At 34.3% G+C, this 14,226-nt stretch overlaps 1 protein-coding gene across 1 annotated transcript in view; it reads right to left on the minus strand.

Moving 5' to 3' along the window:
* LOC143183370 (alkaline phosphatase) overlaps positions 1–14,226 on the minus strand; it is a 367,206-nt gene that overhangs the window by 67,963 nt on the left and 285,017 nt on the right. The window contains exons 4-5 of the mRNA XM_076384898.1: positions 9,017–9,195; positions 663–870 (exon numbers count right to left, since the gene is read on the minus strand). Coding sequence (XP_076241013.1) covers positions 663–870; positions 9,017–9,195 — 387 coding nt within the window. The remainder of the gene's footprint in view (positions 1–662; positions 871–9,016; positions 9,196–14,226) is intronic.

Below are 14,226 nucleotides of genomic sequence, written 5' to 3' on the forward strand. Positions count from 1 at the left end.
AGAACATTCTAAGAAATTAAAAAGATTCTCCTTCAACAAATAGAATACTTCCATAGCAAAAAGTTCTTATAATCCTTTCGCTGGATCTAATTACAAGTTGTACATGTTTCAGTTTCTGCTACCCAAAGCTGGGAAACTACATAATCCAGCAATCAAGGAAGAAATACGTATAATGTTCCTTAAAAAAACCAATAAATTACTTCAGCGTGTTTAGCAACTCATTCCAAACATAAAGCGTCATGTACACTACGATGATACACCCCATTATTCACAACAAATTTACACATTTCTATTAATCCACCACACATACCACCTTCGACGAAAAGTTTTCGACCAAAGGCAACAGTACAAAATTATTTAAAAATATTGTAAGTTTTGAAAATGTACAATACCACCGTACCAAATGCATTTAAAATTCCCATATGTTTTATAGTCATATAATAGCATTTTACATTTCAAAAACTCGAATATTTTGTAATAACTTCATACTGTCGCGTTTCATTGAAATCTTTTTCCCAGAGGTAGCAGAGCATTTCGAAACAATATACTCTTCTGAATTCGCTGAAGTAATTCACCAAATAACTCCAAGGACAGCCGTGATTCGTCTATCATAAATCGCGTCTCAGTATTGAGCGCAATAAAGAAACGTCTGTGTTCGTTACCTAGCAGATGGTTCACTTTCCGTGGGTCGACGTTCTCGAACTGCTCCTTGTTAGCGACGTACTTAGCGGCCACGTTCCGCAACCGGTGGTTCCTTGACCATTCGTCGATCAGATTCCTCCCGTCCAATCGTCTGCCCTCCTTATCCTGCTCTTCCGGGTCCAGGATCACCTTCGGCACGAAATGACGCCTGCCCCCGCCGAGGACCACCTAGATCGATCGTGATTTTATTGCCGCGTATTTTATCGTGACGGATAAAACTGGATTTGGAGTAGTAAAGTCGGGCACAATTGGCGAGCGAGCGGAGTACCGTGGATAGATCGGATCACTGGAATTAACCTTCGACTGGTCGAGCATAAAGTAAGAAATCAATTCACTGTTTCGCTTTAAAGATTGCACTGCACCGTGCAGAATTTTTGACGACTGTTGAGATCCTACTACGCAGAGCGGCGAAAAATCGTGTATGGGAGTTTCATTGAAGCAGACATTCCTATTTCTGCAGCGTCATTTTCTGAAGGTCTTTTAGAATTTAGAACAGAAAGATTGAATGATTATGAGATTATAAATGTCGTTCGTATGTTTGCTCTTGTGCTACAAACTGGACTAGTTTTTGTATCATTATTGTTTCATCTATTGAAATTTCGCTCTTAATTATTACTTCAAAAAAACTTCAAGAAAGTGAAAAAATTGTGCCAAGCACATGAAAAAGTTCAAGGTAAAAAAAGTACCATAAAATAAATTTTGCTTCCTTACGAGTCACGAAACATTAGAAGGAAATAATTATTCAAAAAGAAATTTCTACTTTTTCAAAATCTGGTGCAACCCAACAATATATGTATGTAAGAAAACGTGTGAAATTAAAATGACCTACAAATGCTCATTCGAATTTTAAATAATACTTGCACTGCAACGTGTCAGAAATGCATTCAATATATGTGTTATTATATATTTTAAAAAATATCCTTGAGGTTAGAATTGCATTTATTAGTTCTTCCTTCGAAATTCCTCTTTTCATTATCATAACAATTATTAGTCACCATATGTGCACTAATTAGAAACAAAATTGCAAATTATAAATCTATAATTAATAATTCTCGTTCTGTTTCTAATAATGAAATCTATAACCTTCTAATCATAAAATCTAATAATAATTCTCACTTTGTTTCGACTCCTTCCATTTTGAGGTCGTGGATTTTGAAAGTTTTTTTTTCATATGCGTACTCGTGTTCTATCAGAGGACTGTGATCCCAAAAGCGAATTTTTCAGAATTTCAAAGTCAACCAAAGGGAAGCGTCCTTCCAGTGTTGGCTTGCGAGATTTTCCATTTTAGTGATAGCAAATTTTGTTTTTGCTTTTTTTTAAAAGCTCCAAACAGAAATCGCATGTAAAAAGGATTGCAAACACGCGACCTACATCACGTGCTCTTATATTTATGACATCAGGAAACGTGTACAAAATATTTTAGAATTGTCATCCCCTAGCAAAACAAAACTGCTTGTTGTATTTTTCTGTCAGCGACACAATAAGATATTTTCTTAGTATAAATATGTTGTTAACTTCTTCATATGAGTTATTAATATATAACTTAAATGCAGATTCTTCATATTCTCTATAAGAACGTTTCCTATATCAAATTTCGAGCTTGTAGCGTGTAAATACAGTGAACATATAGTACGTGATAATAATTTTGAAAATTTGTTATGACTATATTTTTCTGTTATGATTCTTTTTATATAATAGATCCATAAATAACTTATTACTTTTGTTATATTCATTTAGAAATTTTATATACGGTTTATAGATATAGATATTCAGATAGAGATGAGAATTGCTTTTCCTTTCGTTGAAATTTGCATATGTAACGAATACATGAACATGACGAAGGTAATTAAAAATGAAGTTGAAGAAATTTAATTTTGAAGGTAAAATGTACGCATCTCTCCCTCTTTAATTTTTTCTGTGAATTTTCATTTTCAATCTTTCTTTGCTGCTCAAATTACATCGGATTTGGTTTGTTAATTATTTGTGTTTTTTTCCTATAAAAATGAGAACACAGTGGGGTAGGATTTATATTTGAAACAAAGTATTAAAATACTTCGACATATTTATAATGGTTACACTAACAGAAGAGCTTAAATTAAAAAACAGAAATTTTATGCTATATCATTTATTGACCTTTATTTTGTAGATCACTTTGTAGTCACTCATCTTTTTAGAGAATAAAAGTGAGCTACCTTTAAGGACCCAGTTCCTGATCACGTAAGAGCAAAATGCATAGTTTTCTTAACGTATTCACGAAAAAATCAATTAGAACCAAAAAGATATGTTGTTCATATAAATCTATGTCACCTTCAATTTATTATTGAAAGAAGTATGAAAATAATAATAAATAAGTCACTTAAATTATCTTACTGTCAGTTACTAAATTTCACGTATAAATATCACAATAGGTAACAATTATTTTCTAATTTTTTAGAGCAAACTTTTATCAAAATAAATTGCATATATTTATTTAAATACTAAACTAATCAGGAATTAAATTCTGATCAGCAAGTGGATTCTTGCCGGTATTAGCATATGAATTAATGTTACAAATATACCCTTTGTCAGAATTTTACACTGGATTCCTCGTGAGGCTATAGTAAGAAAATACAGTATTTTTTTTAACAAATACATTGAGTTATTAACACATATTTTTCCGATTTGATTGGCATACTTTTCCCATTTCACTGTTCAAAAGCAAACAGCGAAGCTAGAGTTCTTTTTAGGTTTACAATTTTGAAAAATGTAGAGCAGAATACATCGGGTCGTCTGAAATTTTACTATGTTAAGCAAGCAATTAAAAAACATGTATGCTAATAAGATTGATCTACGAAACGAGAAATTCAGCGCAGTGTGCTGCTGCGAAACACATGCACCCTGGATCTTAACATTATAAAATATTCAATTTTTCGGGGCACCTGATTTGCATAAATACATGCCGTGAAACTCCAGTGATTTTTACTGCCGCTCATCTCCTTGCGTACGAAAGACCTTATTCGCTTCCCATAAGGAGGAACCCAAACACGAGGTTTCTTTCATTTTTGCTACCATTCGTTCGTTATCTCATGCTAATTATTCGATTTTTGCAGAGAAAGTATGTTAATAATTTGATTTGAATCATTCGTATTATATTTTATAAACGATGTAAATGCTTACTGCTTTTTTTGTAAATAACGTAAAGAGGCTCATTTTGAGCTTTGAAATATAAAACAAATTCAATAGTTCTTTCTTCAGATGAAAATGAATGATAAATTTTATATTGCTAATACCTGGTTTGGGATATATTTTCTTTTAAGCTGTTATAAGTTTGCGTAGTATTTTGTGAATGCTTCATTAAAAATGAGATAAATTACATTTACAGATAAGGCATCTGTGCTCTTTTTGCTTTGATTATTTGATTTAACAATTTTAAGAAATTAACCATTTTTTATAATATATATAAAAAAATGATTAAAAATTCAAGGAATATTTTTCAATAAATGCTTTAGTTTGTATTTGAAGAAAACTAACAAAATATTAATAAATTTGTAATAAACAAATAATAATAAATTTATGACAAATTGACAGGCATAAAAGATAAACTACATTTACTTCTGAAGTTACAATATGATTTTAGATATAAGAAAATAAGTTATCTTTTCCTTTATTTCTTATCCATAATAAGTTCTTAGAATTACTTCGTTCTAGCGTGTTGAATTATACGTTTTATCTCAAAAACTTTCTAATTTTTCCAATAACGTTGGAATGGTATCAGAATGCCGCAACTTTAGAGAGTATTATGATTCCCTAATCACGAGCTTTCTGTCGCTAATCATTAAAAAAATTAACAATCTTACTTCATACGCTCGCTGTGTGCACGAATCCAAAAATTAGATGAAAAGAACAAAGAACGGAACAACCGTGGACCCTGTGCTACCGACTTTTACAAAATAAATCTCATCCCTTGTCCATTGGAGCTTCCTATCGAATTGGAAAGCTTCGATCCGCCAGGAAAGTCATCCCTCTGAACCTCTAATTTCTTCTGTCTGCAGGGAGAATTCTCTCTGTCTCTCTCTGATGAGATCTTCGAGAGCTGGCAAACTTTAACAAGCAGAATATTTTGCATGGAATTTCCCAAAACCGCGGCCTTAATCCCCTGAACGCAATGATTTTGTCGCAGTTGTACCGAAACGTTATCAATGAGTCCCCTCAGACCAATTGACCTGTTCAAAATCAGAACACACTCGATAGAGTTTGCAACTCGACTCTAGGTGACCTATTCTCCTTTCGCATCATCGATCCTCTCTGAATAGCTTGGCATGCCGATTCGATACAATTGAAACTTCCACTATTGGCTGGAGCTGAGAACCTTATCTTAAGCAGTAGCTTCGTTTTAACGAAGATACGAAAGTCTGGTCTTCATGGAACTATCTAAAGCCTTGTTCAGATCAGTAAAGTTCATTGAAATTAATGTAATTTGGAATCATGTTACTAATGTAAACCTATTATTTACTTGATTTGAAGTATTTTCATGAATTCCTGCTTGTTCCCAGTAATCAAGACACTTGAATCTGAAGTGCTTTAAATCAAGTACCTTGATTCCATTTTAGTAATCTAAACTTGTTACTAGTCGACCTAGAGTATCCTTCAAGATTCTGTTCTCGTTTTCACTCGTCGAGTCACTTGATTCCAAATTGTTTGAAATGAAGTACTTTGGAACTTCTGAAGCCGAGTCTATGCCTAAGCGCACACCTACCGATAATTGGCAACCGACAATTTTGTCGATCTAAAAGTTGATTACAGACTGAACAATCTTCCTTTTACTTTTACTTACACTTTATCAAAATCTGTTATTTTACTTAATTCGAAATATTCTTTAAATTTCGAGTAAACTTGAGGATTTTCATTTATTGCCGCTTGACTTAAAATTGATATAAAATATATTTAGCTTCCCACTGCAACGTGAGCTTCCAACTGGCTTACACAAGTGACTCAAGTGTTGAAAAAGTGCCTAAATATATACGACACGTTTCTGAATCGACTTATTTAACTGATACCGCTGCGTTTGATTTGGCTTTGCATAGAGATAATAGAACGAGACCTCTAGTCAGACACATGTCACGCGCATGTGAGGTGTACCTTTCACTTAATAATTCAGAAACAAGACCTCAAATGCTATTTCTTTGTACTTGAATTTCGTCTTTTTTGCTATGTAAAATCACTCTTTAAAATTTCTGATACTTATAGAACTCCCTATATAGTATTACAAACATTACAGTGAACAACAGATGAGGTATTATTATCTGTCTTTTAAATTAATAAGGGAAGCTTGGAAAAACATCATATATTTACAAAATATAGAACCATTTTTTAAGTTAATTCTGTTTAATAAAATAATAAAAAGCGAGGTCCCTTGATTTCTTTTTTCTACTCTTGACTGGTTTGAAGTAATCAAAATTGAGAAGAGTAACTGCTAAATTTTTCATCTAATAACCCTCGTCAGTTCTACACTTCTCTAATATGAGTATTATGGATTTCTAAAAGAACAACATTCAATTTGCAAAATACATATCGACGCGGTATTTTTTCATTAACGTTCCTAATTAATTAAAGTTTCTCAAATATCGAAAATTGGATAATCATTGAAAAAGTTAACGTTCAAAACGAAACCAGCATTTCTAGTCTCACAAAGCGTTGCGTGATTTTTGTCGGTTGAGTTTCTTTCCTCCGTTTAGCGGAAATCAGTTGTATAAATCAAGCAGGCGAGCGCTCGAGAGATTCTGTTCGATTTGCGAGATAGAATCTCGGGAATTGTACAGTATAGAGGGAACGCTTAGAAGTAGTTTGACGTCCTCGACACCCTTTGTCGTAGCGAAATCAATTTCTCGGCTTGAAGCAACGCTCTCTCGCTCGACAACTTTTCTTCCCTTTTTTGCCTTAGCGAACAGCACGCGTACCGTGAAATATTGTCAATAAATTGTGGGATGGAATATTGACGTTGTTTTTATCGTTGGTTCCAATATCTTTTCCCCTGACATTCAACGATATGTTTTAATTCTGAATTTTTGCTGGTATGTTCAATTGAATTTTTGGGAAACGTTGATGTAGCTGATTCGTATGCCAGTGAACGGATGCATCGAATCCTTTGCAGTGGCATATCTCGTCGAAACGTTCCTGAACCAATAATCTGCGGTATTAAAAACTTCCCGTATAGTATTTTCTGGTTTTTTATAGTAACACCCGAAGGGATGGTGTAGCTATAATATGTTTTTTACGTTTACACAATATTGTGTAAACATACAAAATGGATGGAATGGTAGATCGGTCTTGCAATACTTTTTTTAAATCCTTGTAGTCTTCAGAATATGAAAAAAAATTCATTTTGTAAGGATACTTCATATTCGCTGAACAGAATTAAACAATCCCAGACTTTCATTACGTGGGTTTTTAAGAGGAAAAATAACGTGGTACTTATGCTAGTATTTGAATTCATAATAATTTCTATGGTAATATTAGTGCGTATTTTTTTCATAATATTTTTTAAAGCAATGGGTCTGCATTTTAAAATTGAAAAATGTACTTACACGGTGCACTGAATTTGTAAGAGATTGAGAAGAGGAATTTATCAAACTGAAAAATTAGAATGATTAGAATGATGAATAAACATTATCAAGAGTTCCAATAATTCAATTTTCTCCAAATTGTTTCATTAATAATGTATTATTTGTAACTTAAGGGACATATTTCATAAAAAAATTTAATTACGTGGATGATATATGTACAAGCAAGTGTGATTGATATTTACAAAAGACTGAATTTAAAAATTCTTCCTGAAGCATGAATTTAATAAATCCAGTTATGAAAAGCAGGTATTTGGCTTTATAAAAACTGGATTAAAAATTCCAAATGATTAATTCTTCTATAAAAATTCAGCTGGACTTATAACCGAAAGCAAATGTTCCATTTAATAAAAATCGCGTTTTACTGAATTTGTTGAATGTGTTAAATTTATTCTATAGTCTACTTTTCCGTAGGAAATCATTTTTCCTATGGAAAACAGGTTTGTAAAAGAAAAGTTTTGCAAGCGTCAATGAAAAGAGTAAAAAAAACACTGCTCGAGCTTTGAAATTCTAGGTATACGTACATATAGATACAGAGTGTATAATGATAACAGTCGAGAGATATAAAGCAAATTGGATGCCAACACACACGCGTGTGCACATCGATACATACAAAATTGAGTTATCGGTTTTTCACTTTTTTCGGATTCAGGAGACTTCAAAACGTTAAGAAATACAAAAAACTGATGGACAGGGAGGGTGGAGGCGGTTGAACTATAGCTATACTTTCCCTTTGTTACTGTATCGTAACAGTTGGTAAACACTGAACTCTCTAATTTAAGCCCAGGCTCACATGACCGAAATCAGTGAACAACAATTTTGTCTATTCTGAAGACCGACTGTAAACTGAGATATAATCGTCGAAAATTTTATACATCACGACTGTCTTCTTATCCACTAAGACCGAAATAAACTAGGATAAAATTGGTGGAAGCACACGACGTCAATAATATTCCTTCTTTTTGTACCTAATGGAGACGAAAATAATCGATACAGAGTTTCCAACGATTGTATGTCAATCAGATAGGAAAAGAAGGACTATCTACGCCGCCATGTGTTTATACCGATTGTACCCCAATCTGTAGTCAGCCTTTACAACTGACAGAATAGTCATTCACCGATTATTGATTGTGTACGTCCAGCTGAAGTCGATGCAGTTACCACAAATTAAAATTGCTGTATTTATACCTTTTTCGAAAGTACGGGCTCAGCTATCCTTCCTGAATAAAACTATAGAATTTTATAACTTCATTTAAGAAAAGAAACATTGAAATGTTTAATTATGGAATAAATGCAAATAAATAAATTTTAATTTCTGGAAGCTATACAGACTTCAGTATACCTCAGGTTTGCTTATCTGAAAGATAAGAAATAGAATAGTTCAGGTAGTCGAACAAAGTAGTTCATAGTTCATTCAGTCCTCTGACTACTCATATTAAACTCAGTCACCCAAAAAGGTGTTCCAAATTTTCAACAAAGATGTCAAGAATCATCTGAATTTTCTCCTCTGTTCATCCTTTCCCGCCTCATCGAATTACCCCGCTCCGCCCGACAGAACAAGACTCCACAGAACTGTCTGCTTTCTACAACCTTCGCAGTGCTTCTCGCGAATTTTCGCACTTAGTCAACCAGGCGAACCACAGACGGACGTAAAGATCGCACAGGTCCTGCGAGCAGTGTGACAGGGCTAGTTAAGCTACGATATAATCTCTTACGTTGATGTTACGACCCGGCTCGTCCTCGAGCAGCTGACGCGCAATGTCCTTGCAAGAGGTCCGCGCAGCAGGTGGCACCTTGCCGTCGTCCTCCCAGTAACGGCTGGCTGCATGCGCGTAGAGGGCCGCTGGTGTCGCGTGCGTCACCCTGGTGGTTGTGACCAGCCCTGTCGATTTACCTGCGAACAGAAAAGTCGGATTATTGGCAACGCGGTAAATCTACCGGCGATGAACTTCCAGCGCTCGTGATTCATAAATCTCTTGGCTGAATTCATCGCCACCAATCGTTTGTATCCGACGGTCTGACTTTATTGTGCGCTGGCTATGTTTACAGTCCGCTGCGACTACGGGAGACCAGTGGATGAGGAGTCGAATCAGCTGACTGATGTAATTTTACGTCTGACGATGAACTTGTTTGGGAGAGCCATGTCACAGAGAAGGGGCGATAAATCGACTACTTTTTTCTGTGATTTGTTGGGGTGCGTACGGAGCAGAGTAGAGGATAGGTTCTTTCAAGAATTCTTTCACAGAGCAAGTTAATCAGCTTTATGGGATATGAAATGTAGAAAATTGATGATGTTAATTGTGTGTTTTACTATGTTTGATTACTGTATTTTTAAGTTCATGTTGGGATATGCGAAAAAATTGATACTTTATAGTAAAGTGTCTGAAGTAGGGGTTTCATATTAGATATAAAACAAAGTTTATATACGTTATATTTGGAATAGTTGTATTTACTTTTAATGCGAAAAAATAAATACATATATAGAAATGACTATACCTACAAAGAAAAGCTAATAATATTTTATTGAAATTTTATAATATTTTATAAATAAGCAAATTTATAATATTATTTATTCAGTACCGATATGGAAGACTTATTGAAACCTATTTATTTCGTTGTACACGAATATCGAAAACATTTGAAGGCAAATCGAGATAATAACATGCTGGATGCAGCCAGTAATAAAAATGTTATTTATAGGTAATGCTAGTAATACTAATAATAATATATCACTTCTTATGAGTTTTCTGATAAGAATAGTATAATAAATAACATAAGCATTGTAATATAAAATGTTGCAATACTTTTCGTTCTATTTATTATGTTTAATGTTTCCATATTTTAAGCTGTCAAATCGATAAACTCTGCAGACAATTTGGTAAAACATTACTATGTAGTAATTTTTTATATTCCGATCTCTGTTCTTGTATTTTACAGGTTATAATACAAATGTTCTGAGCTAGTTACTTTGAAATATCTATAGAAAACATTTTCGATAGTTTGAAGACCAGAAAAATTAGGAACTTTGTACATAATTTGATCATTTCCTCAAAGATGCAGAAACAGAAAAGTATAGTTTCAAATGAATTCTGTTAACGTCACTAACAATAAGATACTTTCGCCGTTTCTTTGCTATAGGAGTTTCATTAAATAGATGTTGACGAAATCTTTTCAACAGTTGTCAGTAAAATTCACTTCCACAGACGGGATAATGGATTAGGTTGGCACGCAGAGATCTGTGTCCTCGCAGGATTAGCAATTACGCTAAATGGGTCAACGGTTGGATGCTAATCGGTTCGAATGTCGATACAAGATTCTCCGTCAAAGTGCAGCTCTTGATCCTTTGATCTTAGCATCTGAGCTTTCAATTATGATTTAGCATAACTAATAGACACCAGGAAGATGGGCGACTGACTCTGTAACGTATTCCCCAAAGCCCTAGCTCAATTAGTAGGCATTTTGAAAGACGGAATCGGGATCATAAGGACAGCAGGATCCCTCCAATTCCATACAATCCAAAGTGATTTATCCACACTAGCGAAAACAAACGATTCCTTTGTGCTGTTCTAGAGGGAGTAAATCGATTAGCGAGAGTTCCAAGGAATGCTTTATCCATTACTAGCCGAATTTGAGGAGCGCAGTTTGTCTTTGATTGTTGACTAATACTTTAAGTGATGGATTTTTGTAGGAAGTAACGCTTATCGTAGATTATTTTTAGTACATCTGTCTAAAAACCTCTGAATACATCTAACCATCAATAACCTATGGCTAACAACTAACATACTGATACGTCTCCAATCATTAAAGTACGCATTAAGTAATCAAACAAATAGTAGTTTTAGCGATAACTCATTTTTTAATGTTTTTTTATGTTTCTTTATGTATGTGTTCGAATATGTCGCGCATATTCTTCTCGAATGTTCTATGTTCGCACGACCGATTTCGACAGCGCCGCCAATTTCCGCGAACTGGCGTTCCAGTGTCAATCCTCCAGTCGCGCTACCGAGAGTACACTAAAAGAACGCATTAAAAGTGATTGCATCTCCATCGAAGAATTCTGAATCTCGTGGTTTACACCCAGTACGACTATCTGTTTCACTTCCTCATACTAAATCCCCAACCTTCCGACGCCTGACTCCCATGACTCTGAATGACCATCGACCCCCAGTTCGAGCTGTGTTACGAGAAGTTGCAAAATCGAACAGTATGTATGTATTTTATGCCTTTCGAGGGGTAAAGTTCCTGCACAATAATTTGTAGCGTAGATCACTTGTAGTTTATAATCTTGTAGATTACTGTCTATGGTAATGAATTAATTGCAATGACAAGAGATAGGAAGGATACTGAAGAGTTGAGAGTTTGAAATAAAGGAGCCCTCAATTTTTATTTACCTATTTATATGTATGTCTGTATTACAAAGGATAAAGGAGATGACAGTAATATAAGATACCCATTTTATTTTTTGACACATTAACCTGATCGAGGAAACCTTTCTGCTCTTGTACTGTAACGCGAAGCATTGCTTCAGCTTTGCAAAGTAGATGTAACATCGACATAAAATTTTGTTCTTTTAAAACCTGTATATACCTCGTATTAACTATTAATAGACAGTGACAAACTGCCTATAATTTATATGCCATTTCTGTATATCTTGATCTTACAGTTAATAAGGAAAGAACCTGTTCTGTTCAGCAAACGTCACGAGCAACAATCAGAGATAGTACTGCACTTTCGTTAAAGGACGAAACGCTCCAGTTCCGTTAGCAGCAAATGTCTTCGTACCAATCGGCAACCATTGAACCAAGAAACCAATAGTTTCTGTCAAAACCCGATAGTTACATACATTCAAACGCAAGGAACAACCAGTGTTCAACAATCTGTATTGGAAGTTATTGTTAAGCAACTGTTACTTAGCAGAGACCTGAATGTACTGATTCCTTTCGTAATATTCATTAGTAACCAGCTAGCAAGTATCAACAAAACAGGTAGATAGTAAAAAGTCATTGTTTTTAAAAACAGTTTTCCTTGAAACTTAACACCTTCTAAAAGGTCTAACTATTTCTGACACCTGCTAATGCTAATGTTATCTTCCAAACAAGTTTTACAGGAATAACTTTCACTGTAATTACTTAGAATAAAAAATTAATTTTGCAAAGCATTTCACAGTTTCCAAATAAATTAGACTCATTTTACTCGAGAATGTTTACTATCAACCTATGTGTTTTGGAAGCAACCAGTTAAACGCAAATTGTTGACTGTGAGCGCGTGTACCAATAAGCATAGATTATACATTAAATATTTGCTACGAGAAGAGCACAATTTAAATATGCATAATTACGCAGTAAATATGCGCATTAATAAGTGTTTTAAATTGTAACCTGTTCATCGTTAAACTACTGTTATGAAGAGTCAATTTTTAATAACAAACTTGGAGAAAAAAGGTTGCCAACCATTTGAATAACTTCTCCCACAAATTGCAATCAGGAACAAAACTCTTATTTCGAAAATAAGAGAAACTAACGTGTACCGACCTCTTTTGTAATTCAACCGAGATTGTTTTCATTAAGGTTCCCACGGTTTCGCCGCAATCGCGGTCTAATTCATTTTTAAGCGTTTTCGGAGCTCCTTTAAAACAGGGGAATTTTTTCAGTAACCGCCTTCTTCGGGGGGGACGAGAGATTCATCCTACGCTAGGTATAAATGTCAGAGATTGTTTTTGATCCACAATTACGGTCAGCTTAATTTGTTCAGCTCGTGGGAGGGAGGGTGACTTCCTTTTTCGTTTTAGTAATTTCAACGCTCCGGAAACGCCACATTCGTTTCTTTTCCGTAAGCAATTTCCGTGCCCTTTCGTTCAATTACCGTAAATTGAAGCGTCGTCGGCCAAGCCAGTGGAAAAATGGTAAAACTTTATTTCGGTAAGAATTCTGGGATCGTTTTCGCGTTTTGAGATTGCTTTAGTTTTAATCGTTCCTTCGCTAAGGTACATTGTTGGACATAAATTCGACGGTGTTAACCATAACAGCAACCTCGAGGAAATGGTATTGTGATAAACTGGTCGGGTTCTTGGTTTATTTATCCATTTATTTGCGTACACTACGAGACAGCGGTTTTGAATCATGTTCTGAATTAAAGAAAACCAAGCTATTTTGTTGAATATACAATTTCAGTAACACTAAACGATTGCATAAGTTTTTTCATCAGTATTGAAAATATTAAATCTGAAGTCAATGATTCTTCGATATAACAAGAATTATCAAATGATTCTAAATTTTTGGTCTATACTTTTAGTATGGTTTTACGTATTACATTTGATGTATAAGAACATTAATGAATGTTAATGGTCATGGAGTACAATGGTATCGTATGTTGCATAATTAAAAAGAAATTCCAATGTCTTTGTACATCCGCAAATTTGCGTTATAATTAACGTCACTTGAAAAAAAGAATGTTTCTTACTTTATGCATTCCTACGCTGGGATTAACAAAAAGCGCTGAAATGAAATTACATTTACTGTGATTATCTTGAATAGTCATCAGGTAGAAATGGAATTAAATTAGCAAAACGTATATTACGAAGAATTTTTGTTGGAAAAAGTGTAGGAAACGGTAGTAATATAGAATACCTATGAAGTTTCAGAATTGTTAAAGAATGCGAATTATGTTAGGAAATCGTACGCGAAATGTGCTGCATAAACCGAAATACTGTGAACCTTAGATGTAGTAGATGTTATGAAGTTTTTATTTTATACATATCTAGAATACATATCTAGAAACCTCCGTGTCTGACCAACGTCGGGCGATTCTACTTGCTCGCTTTGGTTATTAAGAAAATACATAATTTATAGGAATATATTTACTTTGAATACGAAAGTAAATAGATTGATTGCCAGCTACCGATGATTAAGATACAAATTTTCTTGCA

The sequence above is a fragment of the Calliopsis andreniformis genome, chromosome 1 (genome assembly GCF_051401765.1).
Source record: "Calliopsis andreniformis isolate RMS-2024a chromosome 1, iyCalAndr_principal, whole genome shotgun sequence".
Taxonomy (NCBI): domain Eukaryota; kingdom Metazoa; phylum Arthropoda; class Insecta; order Hymenoptera; family Andrenidae; genus Calliopsis; species Calliopsis andreniformis.